The 22542-nt window shown below is 39.3% G+C and overlaps 1 protein-coding gene across 3 annotated transcripts; it reads left to right on the forward strand.

Moving 5' to 3' along the window:
* Positions 1-2765: 2765 nt before the first annotated feature.
* On the forward strand, positions 2766-14082 carry RXYLT1 (ribitol xylosyltransferase 1). Of its 3 annotated transcripts, none has more exons than XM_041465679.1 (6): positions 2766-2947; positions 3357-3536; positions 4537-4639; positions 9948-10262; positions 11917-12087; positions 13125-14082. In XM_041465679.1, exons 1-6 carry the CDS (start codon positions 2806-2808, stop codon positions 13540-13542), a joined length of 1329 nt encoding a protein of 442 aa, XP_041321613.1. In that variant the 5' UTR covers positions 2766-2805; the 3' UTR covers positions 13543-14082. The 3 variants fall into 3 exon arrangements, with proteins under 3 accessions (XP_041321613.1, XP_041321614.1, XP_041321615.1); XM_041465680.1 differs by having other exon boundaries at positions 3366-3536; XM_041465681.1 differs by lacking the exons at positions 2766-2947; positions 3357-3536 and adding an exon at positions 6657-6724.
* The last annotated feature ends 8460 nt before the right edge of the window (positions 14083-22542 follow it).

Genomic DNA, 22542 nt, shown 5'->3' on the forward strand with positions numbered 1-22542 from the left:
AATTTATGATGCCTTATACTGAAAAGAATTTGTAAAGGTTAATTTATTGAGTAACTTTCATTCAAAAAAAACTTCAACTATTTCATATCAGCTAGGATTCCTAACAGTCCAAGTTTTGTACATTTTACAAGAGATCAGTTGGAGCTCCAGGAGACAAGATAATCTGCCAGAAGATCCTACAGCAAGCTGTCAGAGCTAAGAAAGAATCTAAGCCTCCTGATTTACCAGATCTGGGTTTAGGATTTTTCCAAGTCTCATTAGCTGTGGCCGTTGGACTTTTCACCCTCTCCTACACTGCAGGGCATGTCTGCTTCTCAATGCCATCTAGACCTACAATCTTGTGTTTGACACAGGTCCGAGACATCACTGATTCTTTTGATCTCTCCTCCCTTCTTGTGACATAACACTTGGCTTTTGGTCTGCTACAACAAATCAGGGATTTGTTACAGAGTGCTAGGAAGGAGTACTTGCTAGGCTTTGCAGGCTCCTACAGGCGTTGCGCATGAAATTCAGGCATTTCCTAAATTCGGTATCTGCTTGCATTTTTCCATGATTTCAGGGAATACCATGGTTAAAGTGCTCTTCTGATTTCTTGTGTCTGTAAGTTTTACTCCCACAATCCCTAGACAAAGCTCCTACTCCAAGATCTTAATTCATGTAGGCATTTTGTTAAGCCCAGCCCCTCACACATACACACACTCCCCCTCAGTACATTCTTAACATTATATTCTTGATTCCCACTTTCTTCTATGTGACTTGAGTTTGCATTACAGGAAAACCATTTATTTGAGTCTGTCCTGAACTGGCTGGAAAATATAAATTTATATAAAATTAGTATATTTTTTTATATTATGTAGAGCTTTTTACATCATGTTTTGCCCATGAAATGAGCCAATGCAGCTTACAAAACGTACAATGAGTTAGCAAGGGCAGGAAATATAAGATAAAGATGCTATGCTCAAAAGTATATCCTCTTCCTTATCACACATTTTCAATTCTGGATTTAGATTTCTTTCCAAAGGATCAGGCATTGCCATTTACTAAAGTAAGATTACATTACCATCAGTATTGTGAATAATCACTATTCCAAATCACATTCACTTTTTCATTTCTTATTGAAATGCACACAATCAAATGCAGGCTTTTAAGACACTATTTTTGAGACAGTCTATAATTCAAACTCTTCTCAGATTAATCCTTCTTGACCTTTTCAAGTCTCTTGTCTCATTTTTATAAGAAATAAAACTGCTTCTGTGTGGGAAGGAGACCTTTCTAACCATCATCCAAAGCAGTGAAGTTGTGCAATGTGCCTGTGTTTCCAAATTATCAACATCTTTCATTTTCTTTGTCCTTTGTAATTAATTTCTACTATCATCTTATTTCCTTTTGGTTCTATGTTTATCATACTTTCATTATCATATTCTGTTTTACATTAAAGTATTCATACAAAGATTTTCCTTACATTTTAGCAACTCAGCATACAGATACTGTTACTGATATAATCTAGAAAACATATTGCAGTTAAAACTGATAATAGTTTATTTTAATAATGACAACTACAGATATCATGTTGCTGGTCTTCCCAAAGTTTGCGACTGCACCACTTCATTGTGCATTCACATGGATGCACTAAGCTAGAAAGGCAAGAGAAGCTCAGTCTTAATTTTGAAAGCATTTATGAGGGGCACTTCTTTCCTAAAATCATAAATCACTACAGGCAAAGCAAAGTGGCCATGAAGCCTAACAAGAATAGGTGTATTGACCTGCAATTTTGCAACAGATTACCAGTAACATTGACAACTGTTATTTGCATTATATGTAGGGTTTTAATGAGTAGTTTCAATAAATAAAAGCAGCTTAAGAGAATGAGAGAAAAAAACTTTTTACCAGGGCTAGTAGTGTCATGACACAGGGCAGTGTTCGTTATGAGTGTGGTAAGACAGAGAAGTCGTCAATATCCCATTCTTGGAAGTGACCCAGGGCTTTGAGCAACCTGGTCTGGTGGGAGGTATCAGTACTGTTGTCTGCAGCAGGAGGGGTTAGAACTCAATGATCTTGAAGGTCCCTTCCCACCACAACCACTGTGTGATTGCTGCCGCTGTGCGTCATCAGGCTAGACTCATAGTTCAGCAAGTGTATAAGCAATCAAATTAGAGTAAGGATTTGGCAGTAGGCTAACTGTAAGCCTGTTTCAGATGGCCTTTTAAGACAAGTAGATACATTTCAGTTGGAAACAAGCAGTGGTCCATTGAATTAATTTTACGTCGGGGTCAGAGCAAGGTTTAGTGTTCATAAGGGTAAAAAATTGATCAAGAAAAAACCCGCTCAGACCCTGAGGAGGCTGTGGGGTTGTGCAGTGCACTACAATTTGTGCTGTTCTAGACTCTTTCTCCTTTTGGTAGGTGAAGGGCACTGTGCTTTTGGCTACAATTAGGGTCATGGTGTTTGTCTACAGGCTGTAAGAGGCTTTCCAGAAGCTGTAGCACCCAGCCTTAAGAATGACTCGTGGATAGTCTTTCAATCTCTCAGAGAACGTGAGTCACTCTGGTCTATCCAAGCCTTCCCATTATAATAAAATTCCCTTAACCTGACTGTGTTGTTCATCTCTCCGTTTACAACCCGGTTACCCGCCACCGCACAGCCGTGCCGGCAGCGCTGGGGGGCTGCGGCCGGGGGCAGGTCATGGCAGCGGCGGCTCCGAGCCTCCTCGGCGGCCCAGGACGCAGCCCGGCCCGGCGGGCGGAGTCTGCTCCCGCCGCCGCCTCCCGGCGCCCCCGGCCGGGCCTTCCGCCCGCGCCGGGCGGGATGCGGGGTGCTCGCAGGCGGCTCTGCTCCGCCCTGATCGTCGCGTACGGCCTCTTCTCCCTCTACGCGGCCTACACCGTGTTCCTGCGCCCGCGCCGCCCGGCCGCCCCTCGCTCGCACCGGGACCGCCGCGGCCCGCGAGGTGAGCGCGGTGGCGGGGCCGCTCCGAGCCGCCCTGCCCGGCCTGTCCGCGGCCGGCGGCACAGCGGAGGGGCAGGGGCGGCGGGTTGGGTGCGGAGCCGGCCCGGCGGGCGGGGCCTGGTGGCGACCTCTGAGGGAGAGCGGGGCCGGCGCCTCACCGCTCCCCGCTGGGCCTGCGCTGGCGCGGCCGGCTCCGCCGGGCCTTGGCAGGCACCGCGCGGCCCGGCGGGGCAGGGAGCAGGCGGTGGCGGTGGTTGTGGTGTGCCCAGCGCAGGGCTGTCAGGTGCTGCGAGAAATTACGAATTTGAGAAAATCAGTTTTCCTAAAGTTGTGGATTTGATCTTCCTTTTTAGTGGGTTTTTTTGTTTTGTTTTTTGTTTTTGTTTTTTTTATGTAAATCACGCGTTTAGGTTCCACAGATCATGTTGCCTTGGGAAACGAAGAGTGGAATCCGTGGGATGCGGATGAGAAAAACGAGCTGGCTGCTTCTCAGCAGAGATATGAAGCTAATCTTAAGATGATAAAATATGCGAGGTCTCACCTAGAACAGACCAGTCTTAGAGTACAGATTTGGGGCAAAGCAGCAATTGGTAAGCAGATGTAGTCAATGTGTATTGGTATATATATAACCTTTCTGGTATAGCACTTTTCTGGGTTTCCTGATGACTAAAATGTGTGTATATGATTCAATAGTATGTCTGTCTGAACATGAGGAGTATTAGGGAAATGCTAGCTGTTACTCAAACTCACAGCAGTATAAGAGTAGTTGAACTCTCTTTGTATCAGTTACTTTGTATCAATTCCTTTCAAGGCTGTTTTTCTGCATCTGTCAAGGAAAATGTCTTAAATGGCAAAGAAACACAGTTACTTTGTTAATCCAATCTATTTACAGTATGACAAAAGGAGAGGCCTCTTACTTGCCTAAGTAGATTATTTATTTTTGTCACATTTACACTTCATGAAATAAAGGATCACATAGTGAGAAATAAAGCATTTTCTGTATTGCAGTGTACTGTAGTACTACTGCCACTGATGAACTTGGAAATTCTTCCTTTGTGGAAGATGCTGAGTTTCCCCTCTACGCAAACTGGGAGCCAAGGTCTTCTCAACCTCTTGAACTACTGCTGAAGACATATCACTGTTCTTAGTTTAGCTTTTTTGTAATTGCCAGGCTTACAGTTGAACTTTCATGTAGCATTGTGGAGCACATAGGTATATTGCCTGGTATATTACCATCATAAAAATTGGTGCATTTCACAAAAGCTTAAGGGAATTATGCTTGTCCTTAAAATGCCAATTAATATTTGCTCATTTTTAGTGGTATGTGTGCTGGAAAGAGTTGCTAACAGAAGCAGTAGTGTATATCTTCATCTGCTGATATTTTGTCAGCCAAAGAATCTTTTTAAATACCAGCGTGGGAAAAAATAATCTTAACTAATTCTAAGTTATATTATGCAAGAAGGTCTGACATTTCTTTCCCAAGTTCTTATGTTGTGATGCTTTTTCATTTTCCAGAAATAACTTTTTTAGGAGCATAGAGTAGGCAAGATCTGTTCATTCAAATTCTCCATCGTGTCTTCATTTATGTAGGTCTTTACCTTTGGCAGCATATTTTTGGAGGGCACCTTGAGCCAGCAGATGTGACTGCACAGTGGAGAGAAGGAAGCCAAAATGCAGGGAAAACATACTTCAGGTACTGTTCATGATGTTGATTTCAGTTATGTCAACTTTAACAAATAATCCATTGGAAAGTAAACTAAATGATGCACTGCTCAGGCATTATTTTGCCTGTCTCAAAGTTGTGGTTAATACAGTTGCAAGTACTTTAGTTTTGTAATGTTTTGATAACTATGGAATATGCACAGAGCTTCTCATTCAAAATTATTATTTATACACGGAAACACATACTTGATAAATCTAACCAATTCTAGACCAAACATGTCACTGTTAAAAAATAAAAAACTAGGGAGCAATTTAATTACGTTTATGATAGTTTGTGTTATTTAAAAAATACTGAAAACCTTACCAATGCTGAGAGAAGGAGAAGCCAAGAGACCTCAGTGGCAGGCTCAGGATGCAGCCCCGAGAACATTGTAAAGAGCTGGGGCTTGGGGGCTCAGAGCTGATGAGATCAAGCATGCATGCACCACATACGTGTGTGAGGCAGGAAGGTGTCTCCTGCTCTTTGGTTTCTGCTGTATTCAGGGAAAAGGAACTTGGATCATTCGTTCATAAATAGGAATGTGTCAAAACCATAATTTGTTTATAACAAAGGATGTCTGTGAGACCTAGCTTCTGGTTGGGTACTTAATTTGCAAACCAAAATTTTGTATGGAAAGGAAGAGTACACTTAAAGCACTGTTTGCTGTAACAGTGGTGTTTGATCTGTGATCGTGTATGTTTTAAGACTGTTGTCAAATGTTTTATATTATGCAGTGAATGATATAGAGCTTTTCTCTGAGTCCCTATTTAATACCATTTTAATGCTTTCTTTGAAGATACAGTGAAAGCTGAAGGATTTTTTGTCTCTTTGGCTAGTTAGCCAGTCTGCAGAAGTAGGTTTCCTGCAACATTTAGTCACTTGCACCAGGACCCACCTGTTAAAAAAGTTTACTTTTAATACATAGATTACACAATTAAGTGAGTTTAACTTCTGAAACATGTTGCTCCAGAAGGCCATTTTTTTCCTTGCACAAGATGTGGTTCTAGCTGAAATATTTGAAGGTAGTGTTTGAAGTACACGTGATTGTGAATTGAAAGGAGGTTTTAAGTGATCATAAAACTTTTTAAAATAATTTTGAATTGTTTATCAAAGTATCTAACAGTGAACATGATACAGGCCATAGAGTCTTTCCAGAAGAAATAGATGAATTTATGTACTCTTTAACAGAAAAAGCTATATTCCTTGTCTGCAAATAAAAGATGGTCCTACAAGTTTAGAGAATCAACTATGAATGATGCTACTGCATCTTGGTAGTCTCCTTGACAGAGCAATAGAGCTTTCAATTCACAAATATAGAGAAAGGATACAGTCCTTTCTTTGAATATTGGACCAGTGCCTACAGTGTAGTTTTAGTGGCAAAAGACTTTGTTGTTTCCAGAGTTAAAATCTTAGAAGCTATAGAAATCTACAATACTGTGGCATGATAGGTTATCTTCCTGGTATTGAATTGAGAATTTCTTCAAGCTCTTGCTTTCCACATTTATAACATGAAAATAATTTGCTCTACTTAATGAGTCTGTCACTTGACTGATTATGGTTATTTTCTTTCTAGTGTGCCTGTTTCAGATGATTAATAACCTCACATATTTCCTTAGGGTATGCATCTCTCAAAGAAAGACTTCTATACTTGCATTTAAATATCTTCTTGTTATGTCTAGATGAACCAGGGATAATCAAGTCCCTATTTTAATTTCAACTTGAATGCTAGATCCTATAAAAATACAAAGCTTAAGTTTAGTACCAAGATAACAAAGGTTAACTTTTGACGGGCTAGTAGAAACATGTTGTGCAAAGTATAGAAAATATGCAATATAACTGTTATTTTAACAACTAGGTCTCTGAAATAGCTAGTTTTTACTCTATTTGGAAATACTAGTTCATGTTGTGGAGAAGAATTATGTGATTTTTGGCTTCTCACTGGTTGTAAGATTTTCTAGAATTGTTTACTTTACTGCCTGGCTGAGGTAAATTATCTTTTGATTACTAGATGAGGCTAGAGGGAACTAGCTGAGGTGACATATTTGGAGAATATGTGCTGCTCTGCAGTTCTCTGTGGTAAGTCTAATGATTGTTAAAAAATAGATGTTTGTAAAGAATGTTTGTAAAGAATACCAAATCTAAAGACACAAAAATGCCAAAATACCACTTGAACACAGTTGCATGAATAAGCCCATTCCATATATTTATGATGGAGAATACACACCTCTAATATGGATTTTGATGGGTACATGTTTTCATCAAAGAAGTTGCCTAAAAAAATACATAAAGTATTGGCTTCTCCATAAAATGCAGTGATGTTTATTTAAAAATGGGAGCGGAGAAGGAACTTTATAGCTGTGGATTTTAGTACCATCTTAGCACACCCATACAAAAAGCAAGAGGGCAGGATTTAACACTTTCTTTGGCTTGAAGCAATTCACACCCTTCTCTCCTGTCATCTGGGAAGATGTTATAGAGCACAGAGTGCCAAACTTCTTACCTCTTATTTGGCAAGAGCTTTCCTAAATTTCTATTTCTCCCAAGTCACACCCTCTCTATTTTATTAACATTCAATGCTACCTTGCCTCAGTCAACTAGGACAGGTTTCTGTCTATCAGTGGATTCCACCTGGGATAGCTTCTGGCAATTTAGTTTTAATAAAACCCTGTAGTGAAGCTTTTTGAAAATCCAAAAACACTATGTCCACTGGATCCTCTTTATCTGTGTTCTTATTGACATGCTCATAGATCTTCATCAGATTTGTGAAACAGGATAAACTCGTTCACAGCAGTGCTTATCCATATATGTGATCAGTGATCTTACCTATTGATAAGATTCAGTGATCTTACTGTTTATTACAGACTCTTCCAGAGAGGAAGAGTGTTCTGTTCTGAGTGTACTGACTGTTCTCCAGAGTCCTTTTAAGTTGTTTTTGTAGATGGGAGTCTACAAAGGATGGTGAACCGCTTACCAAGCATAGTGTCTCATAATGACAGCTGCACACCTCTGCTAGCAGTTCTTCAATTCTCTGTTTGTGTTCCTTCAGAACTGTCAAGTGAATGCCATCCAGGTTCAAATCCTCCATTTGATATAATACTTACTTTGTATTTCTTGCTGAAGCAGTCTCCATACTTTTCTGTTAAGCCATTTGGGGTTGGGGAGTCTGTGTTTACTTTTTGGATTGAAGCACGCAGCATGCCTAGGCTTCTTATACAGTGTTTTTGAACAGTCCACGAACTCCTTGAAAACTTCTTGTGATTTGGACTGCTCCTTTCCAAGTTCTTTTCTTGATTTTGTCATTTTTATGTAATTACTTTTTTGCATATGAAATATGTCTATGCTGGATGTATTTATTATGATCTCTCTTGCTGCAAGTGTTAAATTTAATCCTTGCTGTTAAAGAATGGCTGTCTCAACACCTTCCGACTCTAAGACCCAGTCTAAAATAGCAGGTTTTTGTATGACTATCTATCACTAGTAAGGAAAAACAAGGACTTTGTAGAAAGCAAATAATGTATTTAGTCCAAAAAAAGTAATCTTCCCGTATTATCTTTGATCTAGCCTTCATGTGAGTAGTTAGTACTGTTAGGAGTACTCCCTCAACTTAGCATCCTCTGTAGTGTCTCTTCTATTTCCCAATTCCAACTGCATTCTGATTGGGAGTTAATAGCACAACCCTAGCATGGTGTTTTAATTATTAAAGTATGGGATTTATGAGACTTGCACCATGTTACTTTCTTTCCCCCACTGTAATTTTATGCTGTTCAACTACATATATTCCTACAACACAGGTCATTGCTTTCTAACCTGTACATCTTGTTATTTCTGTAAAGCTGTTACCCTCAAAGTGCTGTGTCGTAGAAAAAACCCTTTTTCCCCAAGTCTCTGCAAGGTGATCACTGAACCATGTACATATTTAGTCCCTATATAGAAAAAAACCCTTTTTCCCCAAGTCTCTTTGCAAGGTGATCACTGAACCATGTACATATTTAGTCCCTATTTTAGGTATTCCAAAGCTCAAGATATTCTCTCTTAGGAATCCCAGTGATTCTGTTTTCATTGTCTGTTAAACTTTGGACTTAAGTCTTGATCTGACTTAACATTTAATGTATTAGAAGTCTTGATTCCAAATCATGAGTCTTGCGAATCTTGACTCCAAAATACATCACTCCCACCAAGCCAGCAGCATGTTGGCTTAACTCAGGTTTAAAATACATAAAGGTCAGTCTGCTTGAGATAACTTCATTGGAGTAGTTTTTACAGTTTTTGTTGTGAGAGCTTTTTCCTCAGTAAGTGTATTTGAACTGAAACTAGCTGTCATCTCAGCACTTCATGAGTTAAAATTCATGCTTACTTTAAATTAAGTTTTGCGGGTAGCTGAAAAACTAGTAATGCAGCAGACCTAGAAAATGATCAATTAACTGACTGTTATAAAAAAAAACAAACTGTTTTCCCCCCTCCACTTTCTCCCAAGCTGTGTAACTGCTACTTCTTTGCATTCAGTCAATAATCTGTTAACACACCAGGTAACTGAAGAGCAGGAGCTGGCAAATACTGGTTTGTTTCATTGCAGTTCATAAATGGCTTTTGTCACATACTTGCAAATGATTAAAGATCTAATGATTTTGCTACATGACTGAAATTCTTCTGTTAAATACATTGTTCAAGATCTAGAAATGCCATTTTGTAACTAAAATGTTTGTGCTTACTACTTTGTATCAGAGCCTCAAGTTTGACCTGGGCCATACAGCCAACCTAAGTTTACAGTACACAGGTGTTTCTTGTGACCAGTGGAAACTTAACCAAAATACTGAGAAAAATAGTATGCAAGGCTAGCTAACTGTCACTCTTAATGATACCAGATTTTGTATAGTCTTCAGGTTTTTGTGAGGGGCTCTCTTGTTCTAATACAGCATTCATTGGTTATTACTGGAATTAAGAAAATGTTTAACCTTTAGTGAACATCAAGGTGCACCCTTTTTTGAAAGGTGGTTGATTGACACACATTTTGAGGTTTGAGTATTGTACTAGTTCTGATTTATTGAGAAAATACCCTATTTAAGTCAGTCACCCTTTTCCTGAATAAAAATGAAAGCAGCTTTACTCCTGTGCTAAGCAGTACATACTAACAGCAGAAGTGGTTGTAGTTGCACATTAATTTTGCAGTATATTGCATTTACTTTATTGAAGAAAAAATCATCTCTGGAGTGCAGTGTAGTAAGACTAGCTAGAGGATTGAGGTCAATAATTTGTCTTACGAAGTCTTACTTTGTTTGATGTTGTATTTTGATTTTCTCAGCTTCCTCACTGGCCCATCTGTAGTTCCCGGCTACTTCTCGGTGGAAGCGGAGCATGTGGTGCTGGTGCTGAACGGGAGGGAGCCGGCGAAGATCGCCTACGCCACGCAGTGGCTGCACTACGCACAGACCCTGATGGAGACCCGCAAGATCCAGCACGTGGCAGTGGTGCTGCTCGGGAACGAGCAGTGCAACAACGCGTGGATTCAGCCATACCTGAAACGAAACGGCGGATTTGTAAATCTGCTCTTTGTTACATATGACTATGCGTTCGTAAATGAAGAAGATGTTTTCCAGTGGCCTTTGGGAGTAGCTACGTAAGTGCTATAGACAGAAGTTGCAATTGATTAATTATTTGTTGTGCGTGAGGTGAGGAAAATATTACTGAGTGTTAGTGCTTATGCACAAAACAATTTTAATAAGTAAATTGCAGAACGTGATCCTGTCGTGCATTCTAAATCATGTTCATTCTAAATCAGGTATTGGAGTCTTTGAAAGTTGCATTTAGCAATAAAAATGATAACAGGAAAAGGGTGCTAGTGTTTAGGAAACGTTAGGAAAATGAACCTGTGTCTCCTGAGGTTTTCTGTTTATTCTTTCTTCAGTAGATTTGCTCTTGAGATTTATCCTAACTGCTGATGTAATACATACTAGTGGTGTGGAGACTCAAAAGATACTTATGTAATGACATTGCAGGTACTATTTTTTCAGAAAAGGAAAGTGTACTTTTTTAAATCTCCATTATGTTCAAAAGGCTTCCCATTTGCAGTTGTTATACTCCAATATCACAGTGTAAGCTGGCTTAACTGCTTGTTTAAAAAAATTTTTTTGTTATACTTAAGTGCTCAGACTATTTATATGGAGTAAATAAAGGCTTGGTTCAGCTAGATGCCTTTTTATTTCTCATTAACAGTGTTGATCATGGTTTAGCTACTGACCAGGGTAATAGAAGCTGAAAGGAGTACAGGATTATTTTCATACCTTGTGTTGAATTTGAATTCAATATTCTGTATCGATCCAGTTTGCTCAACAAGCTGGAAAACTGTATAGAGCTTTTTATATACAGCTTGAACTTGTTCACAGTGTCTCTGACATGTGCTAAATTTGGATTATTGATGGTGTCAAAGAATTGATGGTATTGGAAGTTCCTAAGTGGAAAGAAGTTGAGCTTTGAGATTAAGGTGACAGTTAAGAGACAGCAGCAACACTTAGAGCAATAAACTGGGGTGCAGAGCTGGGTGGAGGAAGATAAATTTGGTATCAAAGTGGGGTTTCCAGCCCTTGCATACAATGGCTGTAAAAAACAGGTTAAAGGCATGAAAATTTGCTGGGTTTTCCAAGTAAAGAGGGAAAATGAAGATGTGGAATGATGCAAAAATATTTGTCATGAAGGGACAAATGCTTATTAGAAACTATGTGAATTAACATTCATCATGCAGGAGAAGAATGAGGAAAGGACTGCTCCATCAAATAATGTACAACAAGCTATTTAGCAGCCAAAAGATTACATTATTGAGTTCACTCAGATCAAAGTGAGATTTTGCTTTGAGAGGTTACCAGTGGTATTTTCAGTAGATGAGCATATCCAGAGATTAAGGTAGGTGAGACTTAAATGCCATAGTTACCATGAAACTGACCATTTCAGTCCAAACTTGTGGTTGCATCAAGAACAGCTTCTTTGGAAAAGCATGTTAGTCAAGGGCATTCTGGAATATGTACATTTAATATTTCTGATGTTGAAAGAAGATGTAAGTATTTTGGAAACTTTGTGAAAGGACTGATGGGAGCAGAGGGAATAAAGACATACTTTTAGGACAGGACGTGAATTAGTTTACTTGTGGGTCTGTCTGTATAGATGTGGATTGGCAACAAGTAGGTGGTTTTGGTCTTAAGACATGATGCACTGAAAATTAAATGCTGCAAGATGTTTTCTTTTTATATGGTTGTCTAACTTACACATTGTTTTTTCAGCTACAGAAATTTTCCAGTTGTGGAACCCAGCTGGTCAATGCTGCATGATCCAAGATCATATCTATGTAATTTCTTAGGAACAGTTTATAAGAATTCTTCTAGAGAAACCCTAATCGAAATTCTGAAACAGGATGGGCTTGACAAACTTTGCTGGATTGCAGCCAGAGAACAGTAAGGCTTTAATTTCCTTCATGAACACATTCAGAGTTTTTTGCCTGGTTCGTTATTACCAATCTTTTATTGAGTATTAAAAAATAATACAAATAAAGGTAATTAGTCATTAAGTCAGGGAATAGTGCAGAGACTCTTTGTTTAGGTCATCATAACGTAACAGCATTTCTGATATCTTTTACATAAGGTATATTTTTAAATCTAGTATAGAAAAGTCTCCTCTATATAGAAGCATCAAAGACCATCTGCTTTTTTCTTACAAATATTTGATTATGAGAAGAAACACTAGTCTTACATTTTGTGGAATTTAATGTCTTTAGCAGAAGAAAGAAGACAGACGTATTTTTTTGTGTTCCACGTGGGAGTGGATTTAATCTGTACAGCAAGTTGTTTTTTGACTAGCAACAGTAGGGTTCTGATTGTATTTCTTAACTTTGAAAAGGAACACCTATAAAATGTTGGATAGCAGGCACAGTGGTGCTTAGGTAGACCTTAGCTGCCCTGAGGAAGAGTCTCAGGAGATGGATTGTATCTGTGACATAGACTCTTATCTCCCAGACGTCTTGAGGCACTTCAAGTAGATGAATTCAGGTCCAACCAATTGCTCTGCATCCTAGCTTTTGAAGAGCAAACCTCTTTTGAGGCCAAAAAAAGTAATTAACAAGTCCATTGAGTGTCTCCCTTTTTGTCTGTTTCTAAACTGTGCTGTGAAGTAAATTGACATATGCATCATCCAAGTCATGCAGAAGATTTGGAGTGGCATTTCAATTTGTTTCTTGCACTTTTAAGTATTAATAATTTCCAAAAAGGGCCACATATTACAATCTATTTTTAACAGTGACATTTTCAATAAATTTTTAGAAGACTTTTAAGAGCAGTTAAGACTAAAAGTAAGAGTCAATTGACTGTGTAATATAAAATTTTTACACTGATAGCATTTTCAGTTTTATAAATGATAGAAATTAAAGCATATCTCTATTTTTTCATTGCAGTGCCTGTGAGGAAAATATTAATTTTCACCCTTTTTACTTTCCTAGGTGGCAGCCTCAAGAAACAAATGAAAGTTTCAAGAACTATCAAGATGCCTTGCTGCAGAGTGATTTGACATTGTGCCCAGTGGGAATAAATACAGAATGTTACAGAATTTATGAAGCTTGTTCATATGGATCTCTGCCCATTATAGAAGATGTAATGACGCCGGGTGATTGCGGAAATTCATCAGTCTACCACAGTGCTCCATTGCAATTATTAAAAACCATGGGGGCTCCATTTATCTTTATTAAAAACTGGAAAGAGCTTCCTGCTATTCTAGAGAAAGAAAAAAAAATGAGCTTACAAGAAAAGATTCAAAGGAGAAAAAAGCTTTTAGAATGGTATCGAAACTTCAAAGCATGGATGAGACAAAAATTCATTAATACTTTGGAAAATTCATTTTTGCCGAGTGATAAAGGATAAATTGTCTCTTTTGAAAATCTAGAACAGATGACAGCTTAATTTCCATTAACCTGAGGCAGCTTTTATTTAAAAGTAACCTCACGGGACGGATGCATTCCTTTTAAAGTCAGTGGAATTGCTCTAAGCTTGGCCAAGAGCTACATTTGGCCCTCCATCTTTAATGATTTTCAGAGAGGTTGTTGACATAACAGGATGGTACAAGGATGACAACAATTTTGTTACTATTTTCACAATTTCTATGTTGCTGTGTGACCTGGTAAAAAATTTTAAGGATAATATCTTTGAGCATGTGAATTTGGTAAAATCCAATATAAGAAAATCAGTTGTGTTTGAAAAGAGAATGGAGGCTGTATGGTACAGGGTAATTTATTAGGGAAACTAAAAGAGAAAAATATTATGACAAAATTGCCAGGTTTAGCATATTCTGGTAAGTGCTTGTTTAGAAAATGTGAACTGTTTACTCGGTTGACATTTCATTTCCAACAAAGTGACCATAAAGCTAAAGACTGTGGAATAAAAATGTGTATTTCAAGGTAAAAATAGAGAACTCTTTCTTTAAAATATTTGATAGCAATATAATTCATCTTTAACTTCAGATATCAAAATTACTTTATTTCATTTGTTTTTAGTCTTGGGCCATACGTTCCTGTGTTTCTGCTCTTTCATTACCTGTAGTTACAGCTGCATGTTCAGAACACTGGGCCTTAGACATGAACCTGCCTGTAGCTTATCTGATTCCTCAAAATCTGCTGAAACTTGTCAATGCCAAAAGATGGCAGAAGTGTCATATTGCATGTTTATGGTACTATGTGTACCATTAACAGTTCCAGTGCTTTTTTGTTAAATGTAGCCAAAGGGATCCATTCCTGTTCTTGTGTGTGTGCACTTCCCTCCAGTATGTTCTATTGAGCAGTAGGACTGCACACTCACCACTGCCATACCAAAGGGTGTAGTAGCCACTTCTGTCTGACCACAGCATGACACACGGGGTCATTCTCATGCAGGAATGCAAAGGCTGTACAGCTAAGTAGGACTCATTTGTGTACTGATACTGTCTAGTTCTGGAGCGTATGTCACGCAAGAGCACTTCTATGGGTAATGTGAATTGTCTGTCTAACATGAACTGCTGTGACTTACCATCCACCCATTTCATCTGAAGTGTCCTGCAGTGGCAGTACGTTGCAAACGTACTCTATTCAGCTGAGACTGGATGTACAGCAGTGAGTTGATGAGCACTGCTTACAGGTGGACATTGTTAGACCCAATTCACAACAAATGTCCACACTTAGGATCTGAAGCCCATCAGCAGTACACAGCACTCATGGGTTAGAGGAAGCTTGAGTATCTGCAGTAATCATAGAATTGTGAAATGCTTTAGGTTGGAAGATCATGAACCCCCCTGCCCGGGGCAAGGACACCTCCCACTATCCCAGGTTGCTCAGAGCCCCATCTAGCCTGGCCATGGAATAATTCCAGGGATGAGGCATCATCATCCTTTCTGGACAACCTGTTCCTATGTCTCACCACTGTAATAATGTAATGTCAGTACTGTATTTTTCCTCTAGTAGAATCTTTATTTCTAAACAAGCTACAAAGCTGCAGAACAATCATTTGGAGCAGTGTTTCTCAACTTGTCAGCAAGAGATCCCTTGGCACTCCTGCAGGATTTCAAGAAACTGCAGAAAACAACTCTTAGAAGTCTTTACCAGTAAGCTGAGGTTCTTATAAAAGAGGCTGCAGCTCTGAAACAACTGTAGGGTGTGCAGGTTGAAGTCTGAAAAACAGCTGAGTTTTTGGGAGTAACTTGGGTCAGCAGCAAAACAAAGATGCTGCTATTGATGTGCTCGTTTCTAAGTAATGTGTGAGTTTTTCCAAACTCATGGCAATTGTATGTTAAGGGAGGCTGAGACATACACCAAAATTTTAGTAGAATTTCACTTTGCAGCTGCTTGCCTGCTTTGGGAGTTCAAAGAGAATTATTTTATCTATTGAACCAGTTCTTGACACTTCAAATTTACCTTTTTCAGTCCAGCAGGAGCTGGCACCAAGAGTTTTTTTCTTGTATACTATTCTAGTGCTAATGGAGCAAAACATTTTAAAATCAAGGGAGGGATTCCTAACACATTAGGCAGGTTGCTAGTGTTTTAATTGTTCTCTCATTCCACTGTCCAACATGTGGAAGAAATTTTCAACTCTGCTATATTTAGATCCAGAGCTGAGCAAGACCACAAAAAGGACTTTGGTAAAGAAAGGATGGGACTGATGGAGAAAAGACAGTGAGGATTGCAAGAAATCCAAGAGGATGTGGTAGAGAAACTGGTTAAAACAAGGGAAGTGGTTAAGCCACTGGCAAAAAAAAAGGTGGCATGCCACATCCATGTAGGAGTAGATAGTATCTACTGTCAGTGAGAAGATGACAATTCAGTTATTTAATGCTGGGAGGTGAATGCACCCTCTGGTTTTTGCACTTAGCCCTCAGGTTTGAGACTGCAATCATGAAACATCACTTTGCAGGCACAGAACAATGGCTGTTGTAATTGTGCCTGGTGTTTCTTGGAGACATGCACAGAACTGAGCCTGTCTGAAGTCGGAATGCCAACTGTAGCTCCAAATGTTAGACAGATTGCTAATTATGTGGTGTTTTGCACCACACTTAGATTGATGTGTGGAGTATATAACTCTACCAGTTTCACAGTTCTTGACAAGAAGATGACAATTCAGTTATTTAATGCTGGGAGGTGAATGCACCCTCTGGTTTTTGCACTTAGCCCTCAGGTTTGAGACTGCAATCATGAAACATCACTTTGCAGGCACAGAACAATGGCTGTTGTAATTGTGCCTGGTGTTTCTTGGAGACATGCACATAACTGAGCCTGTCTGAAGTCGGAATGCCAACTGTAGCTCCAAATGTTAGACAGATTGCTAATTATGTGGTGTTTTGCACCACACTTAGATTGATGTGTGGAGTATATAACTCTACCAGTTTCATTATCAGAAGCATTTCCTGCTGATGAAGACTTTGCCAATTAAGCTGAATTGCCTTGTTATAAGAAGTAACAGATCCAGCTTCTCCCAACCTTAGTGTAACTCTCTCTCCTACATTATCCTGAGCCCATTGAGTGGCTGTGAACATATGGCATAAACAGTTTTAAAAATCAGCTTCTAGAGAGCAATATGATTCCAAAGAAAGATAACCAGTCTTCATAACTGTTTGTAATCCTGTAGATAAGGATGTGGCTTGCAAAGGACCCATCTGCCATTTGCTTACTATTCTTGGATATTTAACTTGTGATAGTGTATTTCAGTTATTAGGTTTACCATCTTTCCATGGCTGAAACTTTCACAAGGATACAATGCAGAGTTTTCTAGAAGCCTTTCTCACAGCAATTACTAAGTCTGAATTAAGATCACTGTGTGCTGAAGCACCAGTTTCTGATTTGGCTTACTGCCTTCGCCAAAACACTTCGCCAAAACACAAGAAATAAATCCTGTTGCATCTTGGCAAATGCTGCATGTTAGTAATAGCCACTAAGAACTGGGCAAACTCAGGAGCAGCTTCCATGCCACTGAGTCCTAAAATAGTTCCAAGAATTCTTCCTGCTGTGATTGGAAAAAATGCAGGATGATTGAACAAGATTATGCTTATTTTGGCCTGTTCATAAAGACTGATGTCGGGAGAGACAGAAGTATTTCAAATGCAGTTCCAACTGTGCTGTAAGAAACTGTTGCTTCCAAGAAAGCATAAGGCATGTTGGAACTGCCATTTCCCAATAGTTTAAAAAGGCTTTAATGTTTATGTAGTGCTGTGAATGCTACAAAAGGGTTTGATGAGTAAGATGAAAAGAAGAGCTGACCTGATGAAAATGTGCCTGAAAAGATGATGTGCAGTTTGCATTGTATCCCAGGACTCCATGTTGGTTGGTTTTTTTTGCTTTCTGAGTCCACAAAGTTAAGTTAAATAGTTTGTACTATAAACTCTTCAGGGATCACTCCAAAGTGATGCTATAAAAAACATGCTGTGCAGCAGAAGTGACAGTGGATCTAAAATCTCATTCCAGCAGTTTATGCAGTTACAAAGAATTACATGGAATTCTTACTCCTCACCAGTCCATGAGTCATTACTGATAATCCTCTTGACAAAGAAACAGCTGCAAAAGGTCACGTTAGCAGTCGATATTTAAACTATTTGGGTGGTCAAATATCAAGATTTCTTCAGTCTCCTGAACAATAAAAACCAGTAAATGGTTTTCAATATATCTTACCAATGTAAAATCCTTTTACTACTAATCTGAGCATGGATAACTGCTTTGAGTGTTAAAATGTCTCCACATTACTCTAGTTTTAAAGAATGTGAAAGCTGAAAAGGCACTACAGGTAAAATCTGAGGACCAAGAGTAGTGCTAAAAAGAAAAAGGTTAATGCCTATATACATTTAGATTTTGGATTTATTTAATTCAAGTGTTTAAAGAGAAAATCCATCTTAGACTGGAACTACATGGCAGTAACATGGTAAAGCAAAGATTTTCAGAACAGGCTATGTGTACCATTCGCCCCCTAGGGTCTGGTGGGTCAATTTGGCTACTATTTTGTGTCTCAATTCAAGGTCTTATAAAGAGGCCTCAGTCTTCAGGGGAAACTGCTACACATGTTGAGAGTTAAGAACCTGTTCAAATTGCTGTGGCTCAGTGCCTGGTGTTGAGAAGCTGGCCACCCAGCCAGGTGGTGGGACAGTACCATCTCTTACCTCCCAATTTTGTGAGTGCCCAGGCAGCACAGGTGTTGGAATTCACATTTTCTTCCCTGAACACTCTTGAATCCTGAGTGCAACTCTATGAATGCCACTACAGTAGAATGCAAGATATTTCTGATCCACAGTCGCACAACACAGATGTGTTTTGTCAAGCATGCCACGAAATAACATGACTCATTCTCTTAGCCAGTCTTACAGCAGCTTAATCACACAAGGATTGCCTGAGGTAAGAATCCTCAAATTGCTTCCTGTATTCAGCAGTCCCATTTGACAGTGCAAAATTTCTGGATTTCACATGACAGCATTCACCATTCCTATAGTCTTAATTTTTTTCATCTTCAGGACTATATCATTTGTAGCTTGGGCTGCATTTTAAAATGCAGAACAGAACTGAAGTATTACAGTTTCATTAAATACATGCTTTCAGAAGATAAGAGATGCAAAGTGAATGCATCAAACAGAAATGAGTCATTCACTAAGATCCAGATGAAGACACAGCCCATTGAAAGACAGCAAGTTGTGCAGGTGGCCACAAACGAAGAAAAATAAATCTCTGAATGACTGAAATTAGTCTGATTCTTTCAGATTAAGTTATTCAAACAGGACCAAACTGTTTAATGTTGTATTTTGAGTTTGCTGTGTCAAAGGGGTTTTGTTCAAGGCTCAAAAGGTTTCTACAGAAGTTTATTTTCATGTGTTTTTCCTTTGCAATGTAATTATTTTCTGAAGAATAAAGGTAGTCTGTGGTCATGAGTGGAGATCCACTTTAAATAATATTTTCATAGCAAATGCTGAAACATCTTCCTCTGTGGCTGCTTATTTAATACATGATGGTATTTGTGACAACCCTTGTCAGCAATGGGGCTACCATCTTATTGCAGGGACTTCTCTGGGATGTGAAATAACCTTGGTTCAGGCCTTCCATCCAGCCTGGACACTGCCACTGCCCAGCTGCCGTTTCAGAAACACAACCACAGGGAACTTCTGTGTTGAATCTCATTGCTCCTGCTTTTGGCAGGGGCCTGGGGAAGGGTGGGATGGGATGGTAATAGGCTCCTGGGCAGAATGAAGCTACCCTCATTCTCACTGAATATGGAAATGGGGAATTAAGGGCAGCTCTGTTTCCCCCAAGGGGAAATGGAGTGTACTGATTAATTGCTGTAGGAATTTAAATGGTGCTTCACATTTCCTTCAAATGCTAGCATAGCTTTAAGACAGCCAGTGATGTGTGTTTTGTGGTGTGTAGTCTTTAATTGCATATCCCTTTTTGCTGGAGGGTTCAATTTATTAATTTAATAGTGTTATATCAATCTCAGTCTCTTTGCTGGTGATTGTGGAGTATCACGACTGTTCTACAGTGAAAATTAAATAGTCTTACTAATGCTAAAATTGAAGACAATATTCCATCTGATGAGTACACAAGCAGAGATCTGTACCTTATGCCATGTGGTACCAATTTTGCTTCCTTCCCCTCTCTAATCAGGCTCTGACTGTTTCTTCTTCTGTGTCTCTTTTCTTTGCTGACCCTCTTTTCACATTGTTATTTTCAGATTAGAGAAAATTGCTTTCTGTCTGCTAGGGATATAATTTCCTTGTACCCATGGAGAATTTCACTGGGTACCCAGTCTCAGAGTAGATGTAATTAGGCTTTTGCTGAATTCCTACTGTAGCAAAACTCATGCTATTTCACAGCATGCTGCCAAAATATCTCTCCATAGGATATTATGTCTTCTGAGTGTTTGTTTCTTAAATATTTAGTTCTGTTGTTTAAGATTTTGGACTGTCTGTATTAAGAGTTCAGTAAAAAGGATTATGTTTGTAGGAGAAAAAAAGACTTCAAACATCTCTTTGTTTTCCATCTTACAGCAAGGAATGCTCCTTATTCCCTGAAAGAAACTTCATATGCAGCCATAGATACCTGAACACAGTTTATGGTGTCTGACACCAAAGTCTCAGACATTGGCTCATGACTTCTGGAATCAGTTCCCTACAATATAAATTACCAAGGGCCAAATCCACCAGAGTTATTCTTATCCAGGGTAAAGTCTAGGGCGGGGCAGTTCTGCTTAGACTGACTGTCCAAAGGACCAGTGCTTTCAACTACTGCTAGACAGCCTGTGCTGCTTGGCCTGCTGGTGAGCTATGCAACACCATGAAGTGGTACTTAAAACTGTTGCTTTTTTTGTTTCTCAATTGCAAATGCACATTCCTCACATGCAGGTAAACAAAAAGTTCTCCAATCCATGTGCTGGATAATTATACATATTGAAACTTGGGGAGTTTGAGTGTGCTTTGCTCCCCTATCCCAGCCATTTCTACATTTGGTTAGTGTTTTCTGATTGTGATTTTATATATTGTTTAAAAGAGCCTTTAAAATATTTTTTCTTAATAAGCTGACAACTGGATATAATACTTATCTGTTTAATACTTAAGACTTAACCTGCTTCTGCTCAGGAGAGCAATGCCAAAGTACTCTCAGAGCAGCAACTGACTTGGAGGAAACGCCCCCCACCCACGCCCCCCAACAGTTTTTAGTGCTGAACATGGCATCATGTCACAGGAAATACCCTTATGGCCCGTTTGGGTCAGGCACAGGGTCAGATTTTTTACCCAATCCCATCCTACTCACTGGGGCAGTGTGGGAAAGAGAGACAGCAGTAACACTGTGCAAGGACTGCTCATTAGTGGACATAGCTGGTGTCAGCTGTTTTAGTCACAAACCCAAACCACATCACAGGGGCTGCTGTGTTGAACATTTACTCTATCCCAGCCACAGCCAATACATCTTGTGCTGTCTACCTTCCCCAGGCATTCTCCTTTTCTCTAATGGTCAGTGGCTGCTTTTCATGGCTGACTGCTATTCATGTAATTTCAGATAGACAAAGTTGAAGAGCTTTCGTTTCAATGCAGTTGAATTATGTGAATTTCACCTCTGCCAGATGTGATTTCCAAGAGATTCCGGGGAAAAGCCATACTGGAATAATTCCAAAAGTTTCTCTTCATCAAAGTAGCAAAAGATGAGTCTTACCACATCATCCCTTGCTGTTCAGCAAAAGCTGAATCCACTGAGGCTGCAGTGAACATAAAGGCATTTAGAGAAAGCCAGTGATCCCAAACAGGCATTACTAACTTATCATAACACCCTATGTGCAAGAAATTTTGACTCAATTCATGAAGAAGTTCTGCACCACAGGTCCAGTAGCAGGTCTGTTACAATTTAAACATTCCTGGTAGGCACAAGAAGGTCAAACTACACTTGGAACAGCAAGGGAAAAGTTAGGAATTTCACAACATAATAGCTTTAGATTAATCAGTCCAGATTATCTGTAGGTACATCGAACAGATGGACAGATTGTCACATGGGCAGCTCTGTAGATACCACAGGCTCATATGTCCTTCACAGCAAGTCTCTGAAGGAGCAGTGTGACCTCAAAGAAGATGCCAGCAGTGCTCCTACATCCATTCCCTGTTCATCATCCAAGCTACTTGTTCCTGTTGTACTTATGGCTGGTAATTCCGGTCCGTGTTTCTCCTGATAAAAGCAGAATCACCAATGAGGGAAAAAGTTCTTAGAGTTTCCTTGTTTAAAATCACATTTAATTTCTTTCATTGAAAGTAGATGAATGGATCCTTTCTTACCCTCCCCTGCTGAGTTTTCACAGAAAGAATTGCTTTGCTGGAGAAATAAAATAAAAACAAACTGCAGAGAGCAGAGCTGTAACTATTTTTTATTTAAGTAATAAAAAAAGCAATATTCCAATCCTTAATTAAAGCAAGTTGAGACAACTATGTGGCTTAATGTATCTGGTAGAACCCTTTTTATTTCAAGAAGAGCTATGTTTGTCAGGACAGGAACAATCAGGGAAATATATCTTGTTTATCTCACAGAATGACTATTATCTCCTGAAAATAGCAGAGTTCTCCATTTTAGGAAGTGCAGTTAGAGTTGGCTTCCCAGTCCCCTCTTTGTGCCCCTGAGTAAATGCATGTGGGAGTTTTTACACAGGAGTACTCTCAGAAGACGTGGAGCTGGCATCACTGCTTCGTAGTATCTATTCTCCTTCATCACCCCACCCCAATAAGTTAGCCATGCCAGATAATGAATTGCAGCACTGTAAAGGAGTGTTGCAGCACTGTAAAGTTGCAAAGGGCACTTGGAAATTCTGGACTATGATTCTGTGTAGCTACAGGACTATCTCTCAACCCCTCCTTTTCTCAGCTCTCTTCAGCTCCTTGTCCCCCAGGCCATA

Source organism: Pyrgilauda ruficollis, unplaced genomic scaffold (genome assembly GCF_017590135.1).
Source record: "Pyrgilauda ruficollis isolate IOZ18807 unplaced genomic scaffold, ASM1759013v1 scaffold19, whole genome shotgun sequence".
Classification (NCBI taxonomy): domain Eukaryota; kingdom Metazoa; phylum Chordata; class Aves; order Passeriformes; family Passeridae; genus Pyrgilauda; species Pyrgilauda ruficollis.

Coding starts and splice junctions, on each gene's coding strand:
- RXYLT1 (XM_041465679.1), top strand. CDS start 2,806: ATGCGGGGTGCTCGCAGGCGGCTCTGCTCCGCCCTGATCGTCGCGTAC. Junction 3,537..4,536: donor TTGGGGCAAAGCAGCAATTG/GTAAGCAGATGT, acceptor TCATTTATGTAG/GTCTTTACCTTTGGCAGCAT. Junction 10,263..11,916: donor TGGCCTTTGGGAGTAGCTAC/GTAAGTGCTATA, acceptor TTGTTTTTTCAG/CTACAGAAATTTTCCAGTTG.